The sequence below is a fragment of the Lagopus muta genome, chromosome 5, assembly GCF_023343835.1.
Source record: "Lagopus muta isolate bLagMut1 chromosome 5, bLagMut1 primary, whole genome shotgun sequence".
In the NCBI taxonomy this organism is placed as follows: domain Eukaryota; kingdom Metazoa; phylum Chordata; class Aves; order Galliformes; family Phasianidae; genus Lagopus; species Lagopus muta.
In genome coordinates, this window is record NC_064437.1 from 18,318,131 (window position 1) to 18,344,082 (window position 25,952).

General features: G+C 36.8%; 1 protein-coding gene and 1 long non-coding RNA gene across 7 annotated transcripts in view; one reads left to right on the forward strand and one right to left on the reverse strand.

Annotated features, from left to right (window-relative positions):
* The window catches only part of LOC125693470 (uncharacterized), a 151,742-nt gene that overhangs the window by 74,135 nt on the left and 51,655 nt on the right, over nt 1-25,952 (forward strand). The window lies entirely within an intron of this gene.
* OLFM3 (olfactomedin 3) overlaps nt 12,751-25,952 on the reverse strand; it is a 52,040-nt gene continuing 38,838 nt past the window's right edge. For 3 of the 5 annotated variants that reach the window (XM_048945469.1, XM_048945470.1, XM_048945472.1), the window contains exons 4-6: nt 22,976-23,195; nt 17,704-17,810; nt 12,753-17,034 (exon numbers count right to left, since the gene is read on the reverse strand). In XM_048945469.1, coding sequence (XP_048801426.1) covers nt 16,357-17,034; nt 17,704-17,810; nt 22,976-23,195 — 1,005 coding nt within the window. In that variant the 3' untranslated portion in view covers nt 12,753-16,356. Of the gene's footprint in view, nt 17,035-17,703; nt 17,811-22,975; nt 23,196-25,952 lie in introns of all 5 variants that reach the window. The other 2 variants (XM_048945471.1, XM_048945474.1) reach the window with 2 other exon arrangements.

Consider the following 25,952-nt stretch of genomic DNA (forward strand, 5'->3'; position numbering starts at 1 on the left):
GCAGAAAATCCAGTTAATTAGAAATGGTTTTTGTTAGAGGAAATATTGATGGAGTCTGAATTTATTCTGTTTTTGACATGCAACACTGGTAGATTAAAAAGAATCAAAGTAAGCAGTACTGAATATTCCTCCTTGCAATTTGATCGATACTGTGATCACCTATCACCATATATTAGATAGCTAACACTTAGCCTTCAGTGATATTCAGCATTTCATGGAAGAAAAAGCAAAAAATAGAGCCTTTCACTTTATCTACTTATATACAGATTTCCATTTCCTTTTCCTAGACAAAAAATGACCATGACTGTGACTTTACAAAGTAATTGCATGTAATCTTTGAAAGAAAGCTAAGTAAGTGCATACATCTACTGACTACTAGTTTAAGCAAGGGAAAAAGCAAGGGGGGAAAAATAAATACTGTAGGGGAGGCAGTCTTTTTTGACTACTCTTAATGCATTTTCTTTAGACAGTAACACTTTAAATTTATGTATAGTCATATGGTCAGTGCAATGCATGTCCATCATGAATGCTATGTAAAGGACATAATAGAAAAATGTTACAGCTGTAGGAGGAAAGGCTTAAAACCACTGATAAATGTATAAGTACTGGTGGAATAATAGAAAGATTTGCTGTACTAATGGTCAAAATTAGTGTCAATTACAGTTTAGCTATATATTTTGATAATCATTTCATGTAACCAGACACCTTGTAGAGCAAATTAGCCATATTAATGAAATGCATAAAGTAATCATAGCTGGTGGTTTTACAGTCAATTGAGCTGAATGAATGGACTTCAGTGTTACTTAACATTCACTTGATTTCTCATTCTTTTAAAATATAATTGACGTTACAGTGCACATTTGTACTGCCCCAATGATTAATGCTCTTAAAGATAGAGAACTTCATGTTCTTGTGTTTGTCTACAATATGAGTCCTCCTATAGGTATCAAACATTTTCTTGCTCCTCAAATACTTGAAAAAGGCTTGAATGAGTACTAGGACATATATATTATTGCATTTGGTGTACTGCAAGCTTAGGAAGAGAAGGGCTGGTCTTGAGATCATACAAACTGGCATATCTCTGTTCTATTTCTCATTCAGTGCTTTAGAGACTGAATCTCTATCTCTTTCAGGATTTAGGTCCAACATACTGTTAAATTATGCTTTCAAGACAAATGTAGATTTAAGTCCAAATCTAATGTCCTTATGTCAGTTGAATAACATTGTTTGTTATTCAGTCTGTTGCTTCTCTATGGAACGATTGTGATCTCTTTCTTTCCTTTTAATTTTCCATCATTTGCAATCTGGATTCTATGAAAGCAAAAAAATCTACTCTTATCGATAGTCTTTAAAATAAACAAAGTCCTCAAAATATAAATTGAAAATATTTGTTTCTAAGACATGGGAAGAGAGAAAAGGATTATTTCAATGTAGTCATATAAAAAGGCAGAACTATTGAAATGGCTTCAGTATTTAGGAAGAGGCTGTTACATTGTAATATTATAGATTGTTAAATTTTCATTTGCTGTTTAATTTTGATTGCTGATTTTAAGCTGTTGGAATAGTGTCTTGGAAAATGCCCTAAGGAAATTTCTCAGAAAGCTGAGGATGTTAGAGTTATTATATGATGATAAAAGATTTTTCAACCTGCATCCCTGTGATTTGGAAATGTATTTGGCTCCAAATGCAAATAATAATAATAAATAGACTTCTTGTTCAGCCACCATCATTGCTTTATTGGAAAAAATGCTCTTTCATATTACTACTTAATCAAATATTTTCTAAGGCCATTGAGGTTGAGCAAGTACCCGTTGAGAGGAGAAGAAATAATGTGTAATTTTGGTACTATTCTTAGAACCTCTGAGATCTTAAATGTGCGAAGCATGCAATTAGCAGTACAAGTACTGAAGTCCATATCAGACTGGAAAATGACTAAATCAGAAACAATTGCTCTATGTGAAGTAAATTAGTTATCCGAGAATAACTCCAAATGTACTTGATGTTCTGATGAGCAATTTCTACGAAAGAATACTAAATATTTCAATATTTTAGCAGAACATGCAGTATTTCACAAAGTACATCAATTTAATGACACCTGAATACTGAGCCTGCCCCAAGTGATTTTGAAAGGTGATTAGGCAAGCTCAATCTGTTGTTTCATCTTTGGGGAGTGTTTCCCTGGTTCACGATCTACCATGAGCTGAATGAGTACAGATTTGGCTAAAGACAGATAGGAACGCCAGGAGGGCCAGATCAGTCTTTCTCTTCACCCTTGGGGGATGCTATGGATATAGCGATTGAGGTTCAAGTATTAAAGCAGTGTATGTAGGCTCAGAGACAGAAGCTGTGGAAAGAAAAATTTAATGTGTCCATATGACTTATAGGCACTTTCAGGGACTCGGTTTCTGTATGGGAAGTGCTGAATCATGGCCTGAACCTCTGATTGATCACCTGAGGTGAGCAATGACTCAGCCACGGGAGCACAGGTGAAAGAAATTCACCTGTGCTGCTGGAAGAGGTGGAGCCTTTTAAGACCCCCATTTAAGAGCTGACTACCAGTGGAAAAGTATCTTTTTCTGGAGATCCCTCCTTTGGAGTTTTATAGTGAGCCCAGGACAAGGGTAAGCACTCTATTCTCTTCTTGGTATAATAACCTGCTTAGCCAAACTCTGTTGTTCGTTTCGTAATTATAACGTCTGTATATTCATTGATTATACAGTTTCTTAGTGTGAGCCCTCACCAAGTTTAGTGAGGAGTAGAGACAGAGGTGAGATAATATGCATCTGTCTGTGAAGAGGCATACAAGTGGCATGAGTGGGAAGAATGTGCTGGCAAACGGGTTGTAAAAATGGAGGATGACAGTTTTTTGTCAGTGTTGCAGAAACAATCTGTCATTTACTGGGACAGAAGAATCCATGTAGAAAACTATGCCCAGTGGCTGTTATGGTTGGAAGGATGGCTCTCTGCCTCTTACCAGTTTGTATCTTCCAGTTCCTGAACTGTGGAGTACCCTACATGCTGTTTGTGTTGCATCTAATTCCTGCCAAACAATCCAGTTTTTGGATTAATGACACACTTCATGAAGTGCAGAACTTCCTTTCATATATAACACTATTGTAAATCTGTCTTATTGTGGAGATGGAGTGAAATATGTTAGTTTTTTACTAGTTGTTCAGAAGCAACAAGTTTTTCAGGAGCATGGTACTGTTCTACAAATTAAATCTCTATGAAAAAATGTACGGAGGTTAAGGTGTCTTCTCATGTTTTGCATTTTAAAGTGATTGAAATATTCTATGTCTTACATCTGCTTTTTTCTCCTTCAGAAGAACAAGTGTTTCAGTTGAAATAAATGTGTTACATTAATTAATATAACTTTAAGTTATAAGAAGTATTCTCTTATGTTTTTTTACACTTTTATTTAAATCTTTCATTTTCACTAATGTGTGTCTATTTTAAGGCAGATCTGATACCCCTCATCTTGTATTCTTGACCATCTCAGGGCTGGCAGGACAAATTAGAGTAAGAGAAGTGCTCATCTCTGGGAGTTTTTCTCATGGTTTGATCTTACTGAAGTTCTTAGAGGTACTTATGTGATTAAAGTAGAACTGTCAGTATCCTCTTGATTTAGGAAGATGAAAACTAGATCTCTAAGAATCACCATTATATTGTTGTTAAAAAATGAGCAAAAAAAAAAAAGATACTGATTATTTTTTTTTTCACTGACAGAATCCCTTATAGCATTCTTCCTATCTGTTTATGCACAGAGGTGGTGCTGACTGAATTGAAATAGGATTTAGTGGGATTTAATAATACTCTCAGTAGAAAGGCTTAACTTAATATGCGGGTTCTAGTGGGAATTTTCTTTCCTAAAAATATTTTTATTAGCATTTAGACTTCTTAAAATGTACAAATATAGGGATCCCTCTCAAAGCACAAGAAGTGAGTCCAATCTAAGCATTACTGTATTTAAGTGTAGGACTTTATGGAAGCTGTGTACAAAGCTCTTCAAAAGAAACTGTAGCCCTGTTTCTCTAAAGGCTTTGAGGTATCTGTTCTCTCTCAACATTGACTTCATTTAATACAATCTTTGAATTTATGCTTGATAGTCCTGATAAAATGGAATGTAATTACAGCTGGTCAGTTGTAAAGAACAATGAGGTAACTGTCAGTTACTGGGCGTTCATCCTCGTACAGACTGAGCCTTCTCTTCATGGTGTCTTTGCTATCAGCAGTGATCCTGAGAATGAATGCCTGTTGTATTCCTTGAGTAACAAATTGTATACAGCAGAACCACACAGGTGTGACAGTGCTGACATAAACTTGGCTGGAAACAGAACTAGTTATATCTCTTTGTACAATCATATGATATCTATGAAATTGTGGCTCCAACTTCTCAAAATTCTCAATGGTTGTGAACAGCACATCTGATATCATAGAACCATAGAATGGCTTAGCTTGGAGAGGACCTTTAAAGATCATCTAGTTTTAGTCCCCTGTTGCATTTCCAACCACTAGATAGGGCTGTTCAAGTTCCATCCAACCTGACCTGGAATGCCTTCAGGGATGGAGCATCTACAGCTTCTCTGGGTAAACTGTGTGTCAGTGCCTCACCACCCTCTAAGTAAAGAATTTCTTCCTGACACCTAACCTAAATCTCCCATCTTACAGTTCAAAGCCAATTATCTTTGTCTTTTCACATGGTCTGATACTGTTAAGTTGGGTACCTTTCTGCCTGTAAGCTTCCTTCAAGTAGTAGGAGACTGCAATGAGGTTTCCCTGGAGTATTCTCTTCTCCAAGCAAAACAAGACCAACTCCCTCAAACTTTCTTTGCAGGAAAGGTGCTCCAGCCTTTTAATCGCTTTCCTGGCCCTCCTCTGGGCTTACTCCAGCAGCTGTGTGTCCTTGTGCTGGGACAGAATACTCCACATGAGAGTGTCATGAGGTCAGAGAAGAGGGGGGCAATCACCTCCTTCTCCCTACTGGCCCACCCCTCTTTCTTTGCAGCCCAGTTGACCTTCTGGTCTGCAAGCAGATGCTGTTGACTCATGTCCAGCTTTTTGTCTGTTAAGATCTAGCAACTATGATCTATCAACTGCTGCATCTGTAATGAAGTTTTCTCAGAGTAATAATTCAGTACCTCTGGAAATTTTAGCTGAATGCTAGGATCTCAGGATATTGATGGATGGATTTTGTAAAATTGAAAAAAAATTTTAGAATATCAGTGCAGTAAAGCTTTCTGTCAGCTGAGTCAGGTACTATCAGTTATTTAGTACAGATTTGGAGATTCCTGAAGATATTTTACTCAGCTGTGTATGTATTTCAGCCTTTTCTCTTGAAGTTATAGGGATGGGCCTGGATCAATTAACAAAGAGAATACTACTTGAAGAAAGCTGTTTTAGATTATAACTCAGAAGGATGAGGTTGGTGCTGTTGTATATTCCTAGAAATACTTATATCCATGGTGTTTTACTGTACTAGATCAGAAGCTGGGTAGGCAAAGGAAATATTTTCATAGGACTGTTATTGTATCTTTAAGGATGAAAAGCAAAAAAGTACAATGAAAATAATTGGACTTTTTTTCTGAAAAAAAGCAGAAATATTTAAGGCCTTTACCTCACTCTTGTATGCTTGTAAATTAAGAGGTGGACTATGATAAAGATGGTTGTTATTTACAACTGTCATCTGTACCTGTGCCACAGTATTCACTGGAGTGAATAAACAGTCCTTGACTCATAATTGCATAGAAGTAAAGGTCACATTGGCCACCAAAGAATATCGATCAAGATTATCTGGCTTGTAATTTTCCAAACTATTTGCGTTTCTTTAAGCTATACTGAGTTATCTTGTATCCTTTTGTTATTCCTGCAGTTTGTGTTTTGTGTTGAATAAGCACCTTCGCAGGGCAGAGCAGGCCGAGAAACCTCAGTGGGGGTTTGGTGTAACTTGGACGATCCCTCTAATGCTTCTCTAGTTACCCTAAAGGGTTTACTTAACTGTATGCATAACTTTTCTAGCTGCAACTGGCTGGGAAACAGTTATCAAAGTGAACTAACTTCCTGCAAAAACTGAAGAGGACTCAATTTGCGAATATATTAAACTAGGATGAAAACTGATGTCTTAAATCAATTCTCTCCAAATGTGGCAGTCTCCCTAATCAGGAACGCAGACATCTGCACCCCTCTGTCTCTTTTACAGCCTTACCATCAGTGTAGGAGATGTAGATAAATTCTATCAGTAAAATACAACTAGCTTGCCACGATCTTCATTGTAGCTATTGTAACACTTTTTTTGTTTTAACCAAGGCAATTTTAAACTTTATTTTAAATTTCTCCAAAAAGAGGGTAGTCAGTTTGTTGTGTCCTGCTGTTATAGTACTTTTCACTTTCTTGCTTTATCATTTATATTGTGTTCAATTTTAATTTTTACTGAAGGCAAGATAGAGGTCTGCAAGGGTCTGAATTTTGTTACAATTCACTATCCAATTTTGTAGTAATTTTCCAAAATTATAGTTTCTAAGTCTTTTTTTCCTGTTTAACATCACTTGTGACTCAAAAAGTGCACTTTTTTTCTACCTCATGAGTACATATGCCAATATATATTGTCAACATGTCCCCTTTTTTGGATGGCTTAACCCTAAGTAATTCTATTTGTCCATTTTATAGTATACCCCACAAATAAGTTTATCATATCAAACAGGCTGTGAGTTGTGGGAGAGAGGTGGAAACATGCAGAGAGACAACCATGGGAACTCTTTAACTGGATTTTCTGCCACTGACAAGGAAATATAAAGCTGTATTCTTTCTTTGCGGGAACTCATGATTGCAGTCTAGATTAATGCCGAGTCTGCAGTAGTCAATGAAAAAAAACAGAAACCACTCTACATTTTTTTTCTGGGTAAAATACTTCAATAAATCCACAATGTTAATTCCTTAACAGAAAAAAATGATTAAATGTTGGTATCCTGTAATGTTATGAAAAAAATGGGAAAGAATAGTGTTATCTATTTCTGAATATCACAGAGTTGTGAAGGATTTTGTAATAAATAGGTAAATAGATGTATAGATCTGAATGGAAGAATGAACCACAAAGAGCTGATAAATGCTTTGAATTTAAATATGTCAGACATTCATGCAGTCAGAGTTAAAGGCTATAATGAATAATGCATCACCTAATCTGACCTTTCCTATTTCACAGACCATTATACTTTTTCAAAAGTGATTCCAGTAGGGGCTTGTTGTTCAGTCTGATAGTTTGCAAATGCAGCAAAAGGAAAAGTGCAATTTATGACAATTTGCATGTATATAACGTGTCTGGGTGAGAATCTCCTGAGTTCTTTTACAACCCTTACTGATTTTAAAGTATTTTCTCTTTGGAAATTTTTTTTCATTAATGTCCACTTTAAAGTTAATGCGCTGTATTTCTTATTTAAGAATGAAAATGGAAAATACAGCATTTATCAGACTGGTATTTAATTATTTCTAATTACTTGGACTGTGAAGGTCTCTTGTCTGTGATTTAGTGAAACACTTCATAAAAGGGCTGAGAAACTTCTGAGGAATGTGTCCAGCAGTGTCAGTGACCAATAGCTGCTCACTGTGATGGGTAGATTCAGACAAGTTCATATCTGAGCATGATGCTGGACTCTGTATGCCTGTGTATGTAAATGTAGGCTAATTAAAATGGGTTATTTGGGAGGCAGAGGAATCCCTGTTTAGCTGCAGATGAGCCAGGAACCCAAAAGAATACCAATTAGAATAAAGCTTGTCTAACCTTACTAGGCTTACTAGGCCTTCTGTACCTGCTTGATTGTTTATAAAAAAAGTTCTGCACTAGAATTCTTGCATCTGCTTTACCTAATTCAGGTATGTTCACCCTGGCACAGCTTGCAGTGTGGCTGCCTGCTGCCCCCACACCATCCTGGTGGCAGCTCTACCACACCAAGTACTCTGGCCCAGGTACATGACTGACACTCAGCACCAATCAAATGCTGGTGTGCTACTAACCCTCTCTGGGCTGAAATTACGACGTGGAGGGCACAGCACTGTGATGTGCTCAAGTGATGGCAAATAAGTTTATAGGTTTTTATATGTTGGCTAAACACAGTCCTGTGATCAGCAAGAAATATGCCTTCATGCTTTCTGTTGTGATTAAGAAATTCTGAGATTTCAAGATTGGGAAAAAAAAAAAATTAGGGTTTATTTGTGACTCAATTTTTTGTTAAGTCCTTTACCTGGGAATTTTTAAAAGGAATGTGTAGTATTGCAATCCAAAACCTAGTCATGTCTCTTTACCAGATTTTTATAAGCCCTGTACTAGCAGAGAGAAATATCTCTTACTTTACAGTCATGCCTTAGTCATGTAATTGCTTTTGACAGTCCATACATTTGTGAGCAACTGTTTGCAAGGATGAAACATGGGAAGAGTACAATTTAATTAAAAATCTCACAAACACTATGAGAACTCACTATGAATTGCAGTCATTTCCACTGAACCTGACTGGTGCATTAGTTTCACACAAACAGGGCTGTGTATCCCACTAGTTTTATGTATTTGTTGTTCTCTTCATAGTATGTTTTATTAAAAATCATTAAAAATTAAAATAAGATTTGTCACTTATGTGCATTAATTATATTATGTATTGAATGAGGGCTGCTCCAAAGTCAATGCCTCCTATTTTATTATGTTGGCCTATGACATCAAAGGCAGAGGTTAGTGCTATGGCAGTAGAGTTTGAACCTTCCCACCGCTATTCCACTGTTCTGTTGTCATGCAGCAGGTGGCAGCAGAGGTGCAGTTGGACAAAATGGCATTTGACATGGGAGTGTGTATGAAGCAGAGGTGTTTCATTCAATTTCTCCATGCGGAAAAAATGGCACTCAGTGACATTCATTGACACTTGCTGAATGGTTTTTGGAGACCAAAGAGTGGAGGGGAGCACAATGAGGAGGTGGATGGGGTGTTTCAGCAGTGGCAATGACAACAGTGGGTCACCTCCACATTGTTACAAGCACGGCATACAGGTTCTTGTCATGGCTGGTGAAAAGACACAGCTAATGGTACTACTATGCTGAAAAAAGTGTTTTGCAGCTGAGAATTCATTCTATTAGTGTTATTGTGTTCATTGTATTAACTATAGTTTCCATGGAAATAATTAGGAGACATTACTTTCAGAGCAACTTTGGTAGATGCAGCCCTAGACAATTCCTCTTCACTCAGTGCAGCCCAGGCAAGCTGAAAGGTTGGACACCCATGACCTAATTCCTGGGAGGCCAGGAGGCAAGCTATTAAAGAAATGCCCTAACTGCGAGGCTGTGCCATGAAGTGGACAGTGACGTGAATCTGGCAAATTTTGGGTTATTCTGTTAGACAAAGCTGCTTATGCTAAGTGGGATTGTTTTCTTATAAAGCTTGTTATATTATATAGTTTGCTTGACTTTATTTCAAAGGTTTCTTAGAAATATTTTTATTTTTTATATTATTATTCAGGTATTCTTATATCATTATTCAGATATTCATTGTCTGAATAATGATAAGCAAAGGCAGAACATTATTGTTCCTCAGGAATATGTGCTGAGAGCTTTACGACTTCCCTAAAACAAACGTGCATAGGGCTGGTAACACTGAACTGTGGTAGCTGCCAGGGTCCATGACAGACTCCTTCACTGTGGCAGGCTGCAGTCTCTGATGTCACATTGTTCCAGATAAAAGCAGCATATCAGGGTGAGGCAGTCTGACTTGCAAGGTGATACTTTTCTTACACTGTGTATTTTTAGACTCTTTTTCTCCTTCTGTTTAGTATTGCTTCAGTTGGTGTGTTATTGCCCAGAGACACTGTATTCTCTCTTGTCATGGTCTTAAATACCACACAGAGTTCAGACACAGTTATGTACCTGTGTACTTAAATCTGTACTTTTGTAGGTATTATATATAAAATCAGTGCTTTTTTATTTGTATCAGCAACTTGGAAAGGAAAACAAAATTGAGATTTGTTTCTTTGTCATTCAGATATATTTGGTGCACTGCCTATACTGATTAATAGATTGTGTGTACCATGTAGTGTAAGATATTTCCATTTCTTCCTCTGTTTTCTTACTCTGTTTTAATGTTGTAAATCAGCAGTGTTCCATACTCACAATTATATGATTTTCCAAATTTTTTTTTTTTGGTGAGCCAGTCTCATGGCATAATAAATATCCAGTTTTGTGTGGTATGTAAATATCCACTTTCATAATTATCATGCATATTGGCATTTGGTAAATACTAACATAATTAACAGACTTAGTGTTTACTTAATGTATTCTACTGAATATCTATAACTAAGTGCTATTAAGGTAGATGATGTATTGTGAAAAAGTCTACTGGCATCATTTTGTTTATTTAATGTTATCCTTTGCAGTGTTTATCATCTTTCAGGTTGTGACTGTTCTGCATATGGTGATGTTTTTCTTCTCTGTATCATTACATTGCCATACTGTTAGAATAACAGCATATTAACATTTGTCATAAGAGTGCAATTTAGTCTTTCAGAGTGAAATTCATTGCTGGGCGTTGGGCCAGGATAAGGCTCCAAGTCCTACTTCAGCTCTCAAATCAGTGTAAAAGCACATGCAAATTGTCATATTTACTCCTCTTTTTAGCCTGAACAGAACCACTTTTGTATGTGCTTCAGTGAGGTTTGTGCTCTTCATCTGCTGCTAATCCAGATGCATAAGAGCCTAAAATATATTCAGGTTTCCTTTATTCTTTCCCAGCACGGATGCGCAGCACTGTGTGCAGATCTCCACTAAGGGTTGTGCCCTGGGTTATCCCTTACACCATCCTGCTGAAGGAGCATGTGGGCTGGGTAAAAGTTCTGCATTCCAGCTAATGGTTGTTATGGACAAAGGAAGCTAGTAAAGTCCAGTACACTGGAGCTGGTACAATTCAGTCTGTAGGAAAGCCAGACCTTTGTATGCATAGGCAGCACAAAAGTAGTCATGTGTGGCATCCCTTGGATTTCTTCTCCATGAAAAGAAAAAAGAGCTTACAGAAGTGGCGCTTTTTCCTTCCAAAGCCATTTACAGGCTGTTACATCTAACGTGCTCAGTAGCCATTAAAAATCAGCGTAAGAGTGCAGGAACTGATTGTGAGCAGAACTATTTGGTTTTGTGAATTAATGACACTGACTTGAGAAAATGGAAATCTTAATATCAACTCTTGATATTAAGAAGCCTTATACCCTTAGTTTGTTTTTAATCTAAACTATTCAGCCTGAAGAGTGAGATTGGCTTGAAAAAAGGAATTCCTTTCTTCCTTGATGGTGTGGGAATCTTGGTTAATTACTATCTGCAAATTGCCTTGCAGTCCTGAGGATGTGTCTAAAAAAGGCAGTCAGTGCTGTTGCTCCAGGAACGAGGAGCTGTCTGACACTTGTAGCAATGAGTTTCAGGTAGTAAAATATACAGCTGTCACTTGATCTGTTGCTGGGGAAGGGCAGAACAGTTATTTGTGCATTATATCTACTGTCTTGCAGAAGCCAGAACTCAAACTGGTTTTATTGGGACTAATTTTTTTTTTATTTTTCTGATCTGCCAAAAGTAAAGCATCAAACCTGTAGTGCTCAGCTACACTGAAAATCAAGACACAGTTTGTATCTTGTCTACAGCACAGTAGAATTGCTCATGTGGACTGTTTTGGTACAGTTAACAAGAGATGTATACTCTTCCTCCTGCGTAAACAAAACTCCAGTGTACTCTGGATCACGTCCCTAAACTTATCTTTTGCAATCTTTTGACACTGTAAGGTTGGAGAACGCAAAATCTTCTACTTGTACTTTAGTGCTGCATTACTTATGTACTGCTTGGCCTAGTTCTAGTTTTTTTATTTGAATATTATATGTTGTGCCTTCCTAATAACTGCTTAGGAGAAAAATCAATAAATGCATGTTTCCTCAGTAATTGAATGTGAAAACCCTGTGGATAATAATCTGTGTGTAATCTAAATGGTCTGTTATGTGTGGGGGAAATAACTTTTACGCCATAATTCCAAGATTATTTTGTTACTTTATTTGCTTGCACCTTAATATACATGCGTGCTGTCATGCATGGGAGAATTCCCAAGGAGAGCTCAGCTTGGAGAATGTGCTTTGCTTTTATTTTGGTAAACATTCCTGGTGGGGAAGCGGCTTTCAGGGCCTGGCTATCCTGATGGAGTGTAGGAGTTACACTGCATGCCTGAGGCCACATAAGCTTCTGGAAAGAAACTCCCACAGGGTGCTGTGGGGCAGGAGCCAGTGTCTGCAGCACTGCTGTGGGAGTGTGGTAGCTCTGCAACTGCAGCCCTCAGCAGTGAAAATGATGATCAAATGCTCAGCATTGCCTTTGGAATTCTAGAGATGTGGAGTCAGACTTGCAACAGGGAGCACTCGGATGATTTATAGGAAAAGAACCTCCTCTACGGGGGCAGGCTGAAGAGAGTTGAGGCTCTTCAGCCTTGAGAAGAAAAGGCTCTGGAGGGACCTTTCAGTACTTACAGAGGGCCTTGAAGAAATCTGGTGTAGGACTTTTTATAAGGGCATAGAGTTACAGGATGAGAGGAAATGGCTTTAAACAGGGAGAGAGTAGATTTAGATCAGATTTTAGGAAGAAATTCTTTACTGTGAGGTTGGTGAGACACTGGAACATGTTGCCCCTCTGGGTCATGAATGTCCCCACCGTGGAAGTGTTCAAGGCCAGGCTGGATGGGGCTCTGAGCAACCTGGGATAGAGGGAGGTGTCCCTGCTTTTATAGCAGGAGGTTGAAACAAGATGAACGTAAAGGTCCCTTCCAACCCTGATTATTCTATGATTCTAAGAATATACTCACCCAAAGGATTCCTCAGAACGCTTTGTCTAGTATAGAAAGTAGTGCAAATCAAAGGTGTTTCCTGGAAATTCTAAAACTAGTAAAGAATAAAATTAACCAGATTAATCATTTGTCGAGAGTGGTTTGTACATGTCTAGCCCATGTTTTTTCTAAGTAGTTATGACAAACCGCCAGGTAAGAGATTTGCTCATGCTGTGGATTGAAACAAAGATTCTCTTGTCTTGTGCTGTGGATCCAGCCTGCTCAGCTGAGTGATAGATAGTGCTTCAGCTTGTCTGGAAAATAAATACTCTTAGTTATAAGCATTTTTAATCATTTTTAATTTTTCACATTAAATCCAGTCCTTTGCTAGTAGTGACAGGAATGGCACATAGGATCCAGAGTTGCTGCCAGTGGTCATCTTTAACACACTGTGACAGGTAGGACTGGCTGAGCAGCCTGAGTGCGTAGCAAGAGGCTTGGCAGTACTCACTGGAATGAGTTGCCAGAAGGAACTATAAAAGGCGATCACTGTTCAAGGAACTTTCTCTGTGGTGAGTTCTTGCACACATTTTGTCATGAGGAATGGTTTACCTGTTGCAGGGAGCAAACTGCAGGTACTGCACTATTCAATGCTTGCCTTGTGTTCACCTGCCTCCTTCTCTGCCGGGTGGACCTGTAACACACTCCTTGAAGCAGGAGGTTATGATTCGTCACTAAGATATATATGTAGGCACACAATTAATTTTCCTGTGTTTAAAGAGCTTTTTTTTTCCCTCAAGTATCATGACATCCCAGTAACAAACAACCTATGTTGCAATTGTAAGAATAAAACTTTACTTACACCTATGTAGGTTTCTGCTGTTTTATGAAGATTTTTTCTTGTGCTGCTCAGTTATGAAAGCAGTTTGTAAAACTTAAAATTGTGCATATTAAGGCATGCTGTTTGCAGTCTTTTGGGAATATGAGAGGAATTTAAAGATATTCAGATGATCAACACATTCCCAGAAAAACGAATGCTTCTTAAGAGGAGGTAGAACTGCTTCCTTGGTAGTGTCTCACCAGGTTCTTTTGTGTGCAAGTTATTATTTCTTGTTTAAAGGTTTTGGAATTCAACCCGCTGTTACTAAGGGCAGGATTTATTTAGGTATGGCTCCTAAACCTTAGAGCTGTAGTTTTATCAGTAAGAAAATAACACTTCAGAGGTACCTTTCTCTTATTCACCCATTCTCAGCACCCTTCAGTAGTCTCTTTCCTTTGATTATTAGGAGTGTAGTCATGTTACCCTTTAAATTGCTAATTGAGATTAATACTACTCCAAGAAACGTTACAAACTTACACTAATGTATATATTGTAATTACACTTGAGGAATAATAGTAACTTTTTTTCCAGATATTAGTATTAACGATGATAGAAAAATGTTTAATTTCTCACTAGTAACTTTTTAGGAGTGCTATATTTAAAACAAACAAACTTGTTTGTTACTCTGTGGGAAGGAAAGGTTAGCGTTTGCTTTAGGGTAAAGATACTTCATTTCCATAAAACATGGAATGTTTCCTTCTATATGATATAAAAAGCCATTTAATCAGTAGTCACATTTTCCTTTGTCACAGTTCAATTGTCAAGACTGGAAAGTGTGGCAAGTTGATACAGGAGTGCAGTGGTTTAACTTGTCTATTCACCTGGAGTCTGACTCCACTGTGTGATTTTTGAAGGGTTACAGCTGCCGTTTTTACTAGAGACAAAGAGGGAAAGTGGACACAGTAGAGTAACTTCTCAGGTTGGATTGTAGGAAAAAATTGTTCTCTGAAAGAGTGGCTAGGCACTGGAATAGGCTGTCCAGGGAAGTGGTGGAGTCACCATCCCTGCAGGTGTTCAAGAGAAGTGTCTAGATGTAGTCCTCAGGGACGTGGTTAGTGGACAATATTAGTAGTAGGTGGACAGTTGGATTAGATGATCCTAGCAGTCTTTTCCAACCTTAATGATTCTATGGTTCTAAGTTTCCTCTGATTTTGTGTGTTTTTAGGTTTGGGGTGTCTTTTTCCCCTTTGTTTGTTCTTGAAACCTCTCAGTTTTTTGTTTTGCAACCAATTTGAAAAAGTAAGGCAATTTGTGTTCATCTCCACATGGGCATGTTGTAAAGCAGACTCGTTACTATGTATAGGACATAAATGAAAGTTTTCATTATTCTAAGACGGTCTCTACTGGTACATTGGAAGAATCGAGGAATCAAATGTCTTCAAAATAGATCTAGCAAAATACCTGTGCATTTTTTTTCTTGTTCTTAAACAAGAGTATCTTTATAAGCATTCTTGATTTTCTATGAGCAATCTTAAAGGGGTTAAAAGAGGAAAATCTCAGGTTTTGTGAGGAACAAGACTTTCCACGTGGTTTCGACTACCTGTCTCTTTATCTTGTGTGACAGCCCAGCTTAATATAAAGTCTATTGTAATTATTAATATTAGTTTATTTGTGGGTGTACCTAGATAAATAGCACCTTATTTTTTCCTTAATGGAACCCTTGTCACCACCTCCACTAGTTTCAAATGAGGCTTATGATACTTTTTTCCTGTTTCCAGTTTCAAACGAGATATTGTAGCAAGCCAAAGGGCTACCATATTATTTGCCCTTGCTGGAAAACAGACCCAGTGCTGGGGCCAATGTCTTACAAGGATTGGCATGAGGTTTCAAAATCGCAAATTTTTGAGTTAGCACCAGTGGTGAGAAAGAAGGGGTGTTCCAAGCAAGGCTGAGAATGGGGATCGTGCACCTAAAAAACTACTGAACCATCTTTTCTAACAAATAACAACCTTCTCTGAGTTGCCACTGTCAACTGACCCATAACCAGAACTGCAATTAAGCTTCAATATATTTTATAAAAAATAGTACTTAGTTTACTTTCACATAAGTGAAGAGATACAATTGCACAATGGTGGTTACAATGGTAGAAATACATACTGTTGATAAAATGTTTGCAAGAGATTTAAAAACATATTGTACAGCACCACATCTGAAATTGGGTGATGGCAAAATGAGTTGTACTCTGTGTCCAAGTAAAATTAAATTCTTAAATCTTTCTTCTAGAATAAATAAAAAATACAATGTGCAATATGTCTTACATTACCAAAATATTTCCTGGAGCTTAACAAGAGACTGAAAACAAAAATGAGGTAAAAAAAAAAAAAAAAAAAAAGACATTCATGCATTTAAGCCACCATTAGTCTCTGACTCTAAAATAAGGCAGATCATTATCTTTTAAACTGTCCTTAGCCACTTCTTGTAGTGTTTTTCACAACAATGTCTGTCAGTACCTTGTGGAATCATGAGTTATGATGCTTCTATTTCCAACAAGTTGTTTTTGACAGGTACAGCCATATTTGAAATGCATTGCATGGTAGAAAATGTTACTTTTTCTTAATGAAAAAAAGAAATGAAAAAGATATGGAATTAAGAGAAATGGATGTGTTAGAATTTTTCACAAATGAGGCTGTTTTGAGATGGGGGGAGGGTGAGGGAAGCAAAAGTGAAAGAATTATGTGTCGTCATCAGTCTTAATGACGTGGAAAAGAGTAACATTAAACAGGACTTGGTGTCCATTATTCCAAGCATAGAGAGCTCTATCTCTTGCATTGTAGTCAAGCATGGATATATGAAAATACTGATTATGGAAAGGAATGTCTGTATACTCATAAGTGGAGGTTTTGGTGGAGTAGGAGTAGTAGACCTTGGCTCCCGTTAAGTGAGAGTTAGTAACATACAAGGTGCCACAGATCATGAAGGATTCTCCAGCACTTCTTTTGGGGTAGCCTGTACTCCAGCTCTTCAACACCTCTAGTGTGTCCTGGTTTAGCTGGCTGATAACGATGTTGCCTGCATTCTGGTTGGTGGCATACACAGCCCAGAGCCCAATTTCATCTGCCATCAGGTCAATATCAGAAAAGCCACCCCAGGTGTAGGGATAGACATTGTGAAAGCCAGCGTACTCAAGGCTACGCTGTGCAAGCACCCGCCCAGTATCAAAGCTGTATTTGATGATGATGTTGCTCTGGTACTTGTTGAAATACAGGGAGCCATTGTAGACAACGTGGTTGGTTCCTGCCCATTTGAATGGAAGGTTGTATGTCCTTGATTCCGCCCCACTGACAAAGTCTGCAATTGATTTATATTCACGGACAATTTTATTATTAGTGTAACTATCCATGTACCAGACCTGGAAAGAAAACAAAAGTTGGATGTGAATATCTGGAACACAATTTCAGGCACGTGAATGTGATATGATGTGATGAATATCTAACTGAAAAAGAAGGAAAAAGGTTCTGGGTGCACAGCAGTCTGTCAAAATACAATATTATCCAAATTCCTGTTAGAAAGATATGGAGAACTCTTGGATTTCCAAATCAAGATTTACTTACGCAAATGAACTCTTATGATGGCCAGGCTGGGATCCCATCGCAGATGTAAACGGTAGCATAACATGCATTATGGCCAGTGGTCAGTATTCAGCTTATGTAGGGCTTAATCCTGTAATGTTGTATTATGAGGGGGGGCTGTACAGGTGTTGATGTTTGTATTAAATTAAGTTCTTAAGGAGCTGAGATCAATAAAATCTTAAGAAGAAATAAAATATATATTCGCTTTGGATAGGTTTATATCATCCCTGATGCCATTAAAGGAAATGGCACAAATGTGCTATGCTAATATTAGCCTTTAGATATTTTTGCCCAAACACTTTTGGTTTCTCTCTGAAGACGTTTAGCAGTGAAAATGATGGAAGAAATATGTTGGTGAGTGTAACTTCCTAAGGGAAAAATCTCTTTAAAAATTAAAATAAAGCAAATAAAACTCTAGAAGGACACAGATATTCAGAGTTTTAACATACTCGGTTATTTTTCTCTGATGCCAATGGATCTGTCATCCAGGCTCCAAATCGGGTTCCAGATATCTTGACTGTAATGGGGCCTGTAATTTTCATCAATTTGCCACACGCTGAAATTAGAAAAACAAATGCATTAAAGCACATAATTACACAACCCTCCTTGACATCAAACAGAGCACTAGACCAACTGCTCAAAACTAAATAGTTGCTCCAGGGAGCTAGACTTAGGTTGAAGAATTGTCATCTTCATTGTATTAACTTTTTTGAATTAGGCAACAATACAAATATAACAAAACAAAGAGACAAAAGAAGACCACAAAAACAAACAAAAACTAAAAAAAAGAAAACAAAACCTTTATATATTTTTGGTTTTGTGTCTTTTGGAGCATGTTTTCATTTCCTAGGTGTAAAGAAAAATATAGCCTAGTAAAATATCTTCTCAGTTGACACAAGTAACATTTAAGAATAAATGAAAAGACTTATTTTTGCCTTTAGAAAGTTCAGTGAAAGGTTAAATTGATGAATGTTTCAGTTTTCCATTGATCAGGGTAACAATGAGGGGAAGGGTAGAGAGGTAAAAATGAGACAATGCATCTTCTACACAGATGCACCACTGTGTGCAAGTGCAGGCCTGCATCTGTCTCTGCCCTGGGGTTATACACACAGATGGACTGGTACTATGGGCCTGGCTGAGGCTAAAAAAATTGAATATGAGAATTATTCAGCAACTGTGGCTGTATCATTTGGCTTCTAATATGTTATACTTGTTGTGTCAGGCTAAGAGGAAATAATGAAAATCAATATGATCTTGGTTGTTGACCTTATTAATGAACCAAAAGTCTATATTTCAGGAGACATAAATAACAAACATATTAGCAGCAAGACCCTGATGGAATCTGTGTTTAGTGAGAGACTTAATATCACAGTGATGTGTAGGTATTTCAGTGAAGTAGCATCCTTAAAGAAAGAATGCTTTATAAGAATGGGGAAAAAAGTAACATGTCATTTCATTTTTCTTTCAAATTTATAAGTGTTTCGCCATGATATTTGGTCATGCTATAGTGTACAAGCCAATCTACATAGGTGTATGGGAACTGCTGAGTCATGGCCTGAACCTCTGATTGATGGTGAGCCATGAGTCAGCCAGAGGAGCACAGGTGAAGGCAATTCACCTGTGCTGCTGGATGGGGTGGAGCCTGCATGACTGTTGTCCTGGCTCCAAGACCTATATAAGAGCTGGCTACCAGTGGGGAAGGATCTCTTCTGGAGATCTACTCTGCTGGAGTTTTGTAAGTGAGCCCAATACATGGGTAAGCTTTCTGTCTATTCTCTTTTTGTTATCATAATCTGTTTTGCATAACTCTTGTTTATTTTGTAATTATAACATCTTAATATTCATTGATTATACAATGGGAAATGTGGGAAACAAATGTTATGTAGGACTGAGAGTGATCTTATTCAGTTCAAAGGAGAAGATTGCATCAAGCTTTGATTTTTCTATTTTATGAAACCAGCAAGGACTTTTTTTTTCTGGTCAAATCTTTGTATCTAGAAATCCCTCTTTAATAAGTAACTGGTTGCACAGATCTTTATTAGGTAAGGTGAAAATAAACTGAACAGGAGCTATTTTGAAGATAGCTAGGAATATATGATCTTCCCAGGCTCTGCAAATGGACATTGATGGCTGCTACGTAAGCCAAGTTAAGTGTAAGATTAATAGAAGGACTTAGAAAAGAAATAACACAAAAACAAGCAAATCATCTTCCTGAAGTTCATAAGCATTGCATTTAGTGCGGGTAATAAAGAGGGGAAAATGACATTTTATTTTCAGTTGTTGCACAAACGAATTCCGAGTCCGTTAGCTATTTCACTTTCCAAATTATGATCAAATTTGTTGTGATGTTACTTTGTTACATGAAGGAACAAAGAATCAGTTCTTAATGGGTGCATGACTGTTGTCCTGCATAATACAAATCCAGGAAGCACTTCAGTCTAGTCACTTGAGCTCTATGAGAAGAAGCCTGTGGATCCTATGGCACGAGGGCAGTGACTTGCCAAGTAATCCCTTATCCTTCCTGACTTATTTCTTCATCTACAAGATGGAGATAATGATAAGACTTGCTATTGAACAGTTTTGTACTAGGAGATATTAATAAATCTCTCCAAATTACACTGGGAAGGTTGCTTTGAGAGTGCAAGTACCACTGCAATCAGTAATTGTATGCCTTCGTTAATGCCTTTTTTGTCACTGATACACCAGCATTTTTTGGGGGTAAGTGGAATTTTGTAATCTTGAACTTTTTAACAAAAAGTGTTAATGCAAACTATAGCTATATATATTCTATTTTTATATTATATTTTATATAGTTTAGATATATATTATATGCATTATTTATAGCTATAGCTGCAAATGAATCCAATATATATCTACTTGAATCATGTCTTCGTACTTCAGTAAATAACTTTTTACAGAGTATTTGCTTCTCTTTTTTTTTTTTTTTTTTTTTTTTCATTTTACTGAACAGACCAGAATGGTTTTAGGCTTACTGTGCAATCTTCATTCACTCACACAAGCATACCTTTCATGACTGCTAGTGAAGGACCTGTACGTGCATAATTCAATATGCACTTGTGGTATATGCAATTATACAGACTTTCTCTACATGCTTTATTTCATGTGCTCCATTTTAAAGTTTCATGGCTAGATTTCTAAGCAGTTTTAACCTGACCTTTCTCCTGTTCCAAAGGGAAGGAGTGAGTTTCAGTTATTACAACTGCTATGGTAATTATGAAATCTCAGGGAGAGTACAACATCTGCTTATTGTATGCTAATAAAAATTGAAATTGCTGCCAGTGAAAATGGAAGATCTCCTCTAAGTGGCCAGGACAATACAAATAATGCATTATAATGGTGAAAAATGCCTGCTAGGGATAAGAATGGAAAATAGCTATTACACGTGCAAGTTAGGTAATTATATTATGAAACGCAACAAAATCTGTTAAGGTTTGAGCTAGGTCCTGTGTAACATTGTGGCCAATCTGCCTTCTGCTGCTGCAGGCTTCTAGCTGTCAGATTGGCATGGGCAGTCGCAGCTGGGTCATATCTTGTGGTGCATATGGCTGGAACACACAACAGTTCTTCAGGAGCTGTTTGCAGTTAAGCCTAAATTAAGCTGTTTTTAAACTACTATAAAGGATTTTAGCACCACTATTAGTAGAAGTAAATAAAAGTAATTTAAGCATCTAAGCCCAATTAGTTAAGTGTGACCCATGGCTGCTTTGAAAGGCAGGCTTTCCTAGTTTTTATTGTTGAGCATGCTGCTTACATGGAAAGGATTAACCTCTGGCCAGTTTGAGCCAGCTCTGTTTCTTCCTAATTTCTTCCCCACCTGTGACCCCACTCTGAAGGGAACACTGGGAAAAAGAGAAATCATTGATACTTTGCAAGCACTGCTCAGCACTAGCGAAAACATTGGTGTGTTGTCAGCACCTGCTTAGTCACAAATCCTAAACAGAGCAGGAAAGTTAATTCCCTCCTGACTAGAACTGCAATGAAGACTTCAGAGAATGCGAAGGAGAAAGGATGTCCAGGGAAGTGTCCATTTATTAGGAACAGGTTATCATGCTTATCTTTAGTGTGTTGGTGGCATGGATGTGCTCCGGAATTATTTAAAAACTCTCTATTGTTCATGAACATATATTTAATACATGTAACTTTTCTACACCAGTACATCGAGAGAGAGAGAATATGCTGCAGGAATTCAGAATATCTGAGGGGAAATGTGGTGAAAAATTAAGCAAATAGTAGACATCTGGGAAGAGAGTCCTCATATGAATACATCTGGTCATTCTGATGAAAAAAAAAATCTATTCTGTACTGTAGTCACTTTACTACTCAGTTTTAAAGGTATATGATACGCCATAAAATCAAAGAAAAATAAGATACTCGTTAAGCATATCATGATGGTACTTTGTTGCCTGATGAGCTTAAAGGAACTCTATCTGAAAATATTATTTATGATTTTTATTGCTTGCTGCAATATTATAATGTAACTATTTTCTCTTCTCTAACTTCTGTTAGTGTAGTAATATGCTATTCTATGAGTACTGAGGGGAAAATAAGACTATAAGAAATTTGTTTGACAAAGTCTTTCATACATTTTAGCCTATTGTCATGGTGCTATTTCTAGTTTAAAATGAAGACATTGAAAATAAATAATCTAAGAGTGTAACCTAACCTAGATTTTTTTCTCATTCTATTGCCTCACAAAAATGAAGGCACTGCCTATAAATTTAATTATGCATTTCATGTCACATATAGCCTTTGAAGGTAAGCCATCCCATAACTCTTTACTGAGATACTGATTACAGGAAGGAATCTTAGAGCTTCTCTTTCGTTTGTGCTCTTTCTTAACTTAGAAAGTATTTATTCTTTCCCTATAGCACCAAAGATTTCAATAGTGATTCATTCAGGTATCTCAGAACGCATGGATTTCTTTTGGGATGCATTCTTCTATTATGGTTGTGAAGTAGGTAGGTACTAGTTGCCCTTATTTGGGTAATGAAGGTTAAGGCTGAAGCTTAATAATACTTCAGACATCTATTTTTGGTAGGTAATATTGATCTAGTGCTGAACTTTGAATTTTTCTTACTAAAGCTAGTACAAGAGCAATGAAGATGGAGGGTCTCTGATGTTGTCTGGTGCTCCTGATAGACTGATGCTGTATTTTTTTAGAGAAGTCATGCTTTATTCCCCATATAGATGTAATACCATATAGGTGTAATACTAATTATGTTGTATTGCAAATTAAAGAATGGCTTAGCTGTCTTAGTGCTGATACTACAGGTCTAAAGACAGTGCAGTTGGACTGCCCTCTCAGATATCACAGTGAAATTTGGATCATTATTATGATGTTGACAACACCAAATTTGTTCCATTCTACTTCCAACTTCAAAATAGGAATATCTGTCTGAACCTTTTAGAATCTTTTTGGCTTTCCAACCAGATGTAAGGGTCTTAGATTTAAGTTGCTTTTTTTTGTTTCTTCCATCATAATTCCTTTTGTAAACAGTAGGATAGATGTTGATCTAAGGTACGTTAATGCAAATCTATTGATAGGACTGTCCTTAAGATGAGTTACTTTTGATATTTATTAGTATAGCATGAATCAGGATATGATACAGTCTTTCACTGTGAAGGAAAATTTCTTTCTACTGAGAAAAATCATAAACGTTCAACAGAGGGATCAAATCATACATGAAATTTTAAACTTACTGAGCTTTTTCATGCAGTCTCGAAGCCTTGTTTCTAAACTCAGCACCCGCTGGTGTAGTTCGTCATAGTCATAAGCACCAATTTCTTCCTGAATACCAGTGAGGACAGTAGACAGGTTCCTAATTTCCTCCTTGAACTGGGTGATTAATTTGGCATCAGTTTTGTATTGCTCCAGAACTGGGATCAGTGGCAGGAGCTCATCCATCTTTTCTTTCAACTCCTGTTAAAGGCAATCGGATGTGCGTTAGAGCAGTTTAAAGGAATTCAGTCTTCTCATTTTCCATTATGTAATATTTATGCCTAAATTATTAAAATAATTATTAAAATGACTTGAAAATAATTATTGATTTTAGCTACAGACCTATTTTTTTTTGTTTGTTGCAGAAGCTTTAGAAACCTCAGAATTAGTGGCACTAAGCAGTAGATAAAATGCATGAGAGAATAGTTCGCTTCTGCTGTGTTACATGATTACCTTCAAGTGATGTAAACCAAAAATGTATAAACTCCCGACTGACTGTATCTTTCTTGAGAAGGTGATTAGGCTTGAACACATAATAGCATCAAAGATGTCATACCTGTTTTTATAGCAGATAAACTGTTAAATTCTATTTCACTCCTTAGAAATACCGAGTTCATTTCTTTCTTAACCTATATTGAGTCCTATTTATTCTGATCTGACCACAATCATATAGATCTTCTGATGAAAAAAAAATAAAAAAATATCCATGGTTCTTAAACTGATTAGTATTTGTCATACAGGTACATCACTAGGAGCCTTTGAGCTTCCTCTATTTATTTATTTATTTGTGCTCTGAAATATTGCAAATCATTTTATTGCCATGTGCAGTTGGTGTTATGTTGCCAATCTTGTCTTTAAGTGTTTATTAAAGAAGTAAGGCTTCAGTTTGGAATCTCTGGCTGACCCTTTCTCAGACTTTGCTGTCATGTTCTTTGAGAATTTCTCCGCCTAATCATTCTTTATGTTGTAATTAGTTTTTGAAGATATAAATCTTAATGTTTATAATTAACTTAAGTTGCTTGAGGTGTTTTTTCTTTTTTTTTTCTTGGTCATTGCTGTGTAGAAAGCCTCAAAGAATCCTTAAAATCAAAATATTTTCTTTTATGAGTAGCATGCAGGTTTGTCCTTGATATATCAGCTGTACACAGAGATTTGCATATCTGTTTTTAATTTGTGAAAACAGCAGGATGTCCATGAGCAAATCCTTGGAGACATGAGGAGATGCAAGACTGGGCAAAACAATAAAAAAGGTGGAAATGGAGACATGTTAGGTTCTAGTATGAGGTGATAATAGAGATAGGGAATGGATGAGGACACCCAGGGAGAGCTTATTGTGAAGGGATTAGAAAATACAGTCCTGAAGGATGGCTGGAGTGTAGTCAGGAGATTAAAAGGGAAAGCAGAACAGAACTAGATGGAAGCCTGATGGTTAGCACAATAACAGATGCATGGAGATGCATGTGCATGTTTTTTTAAGTCACTTGTATTATGGGATGCAATGAACATAGTAAAGCATTTCAAAAATAAATAATTTGATGCCAAACAGAATGCTTTGCTAGTAAGGAAATATGAAATAAGTGGATGGGATTGGCCATTACAAATGGTTGAAGATCTACCTCTGAGTTTTCACTTCTCAAACAGGTTTGAAAATTGCTTGAGAGGGTATGCAACATTTATTCATCACTCAGCTAATTTATCCATGGGGCATTAACAATTCCTTTCATATTGGAATTATTTGTTCAAAATAAAGACCTACGTGTGGTGTTCAGAAGGGTATTTTGCACACAGATCATCTTAATAGCTAGAAATTAGCATTTTTAATTCAAGCATAATAAGTTATAAATGAATTAATGAGAATCAAGGGTTTCCTTTTCATCTTTGATTTTATTGTCAGTGGGTCTTCAAATTATGTTTTAATAGCTGAATTATTGAGTTCTTCTACAGCTAAAACTACTTTTATTTGATTGTTCTTAGTAAAAGCTCGGTTTTAGTCTACTTTATCTGTAAAAATAAAGTAGTTATGGTTTTCTTTGTGACAGCAAGAGTAGGCTTTGTGACGTGGGAAGCATAGCTTCAGAAGCCCAAGTTGTTATTTAATTTGGAGGTGATGAACTTAAGCTTTGGTTCTGTGAAGCCATAAACAGTCAAAAACCATGAATAAACCATGGATGGAAAAAAATGAAAAGATTGTAACTCAGCAAAATGTGTATAAGACCATATGCTCAAGTGTGACTTGGAGCAAATTATGTACTCTGTCATAAATATGGAGCCACAACATTAGAGCATCTTCAATAAATGATAAAAAGATGATTTAGCTGTTTTCATTAAAAAAAAAAGTGTCTTCTGACACTCCCTAACTTGTTTCTATGATGGTACAAGAATTAGATTGTATTGCAGTATGAAGAGTGGTAGACATATCCTAGCACTTAGTGCCTGCTGATATCAGAGGTAATGCTATGTTAAGAATGAATTTCTTTGTCTCAGTTGAGATAAAGGACTGGAAATTTACTCGATCAAATTTCAGAAAGCTAGCTGCATATTGTGATGTTGACCTTTCAAATTATTCTGTCATTTAGAGGTCTAAAAATCTATTTTGTCTACCTGGCAAACTGTCAAATGGAAGTTAAATGATTGACCAATACAAATATCAAATATTGAAAAGGTCAGTACTGCAGAAATCTACTACCTTTGATGTCAAGCATCAGACAGTCAATTTAGATATTTTGTTCCCAAGTAAGTTTAGAACAGGAATGCAGAATATATAATGAATATATAATGATACACAGATAACATGGTGGTGTAGCAATGAGTGATAAAAGGAAAAAAGACATTTCTTACTGCCTGAAAATGACTGGATGTATGTGTTCAAACTCCAATATAAAGAATGATGCAAGAAAATATTAAATTTGGTAGTCAGATAATTAGCATAATAATTCCTGATATTACTAAGACCTATTG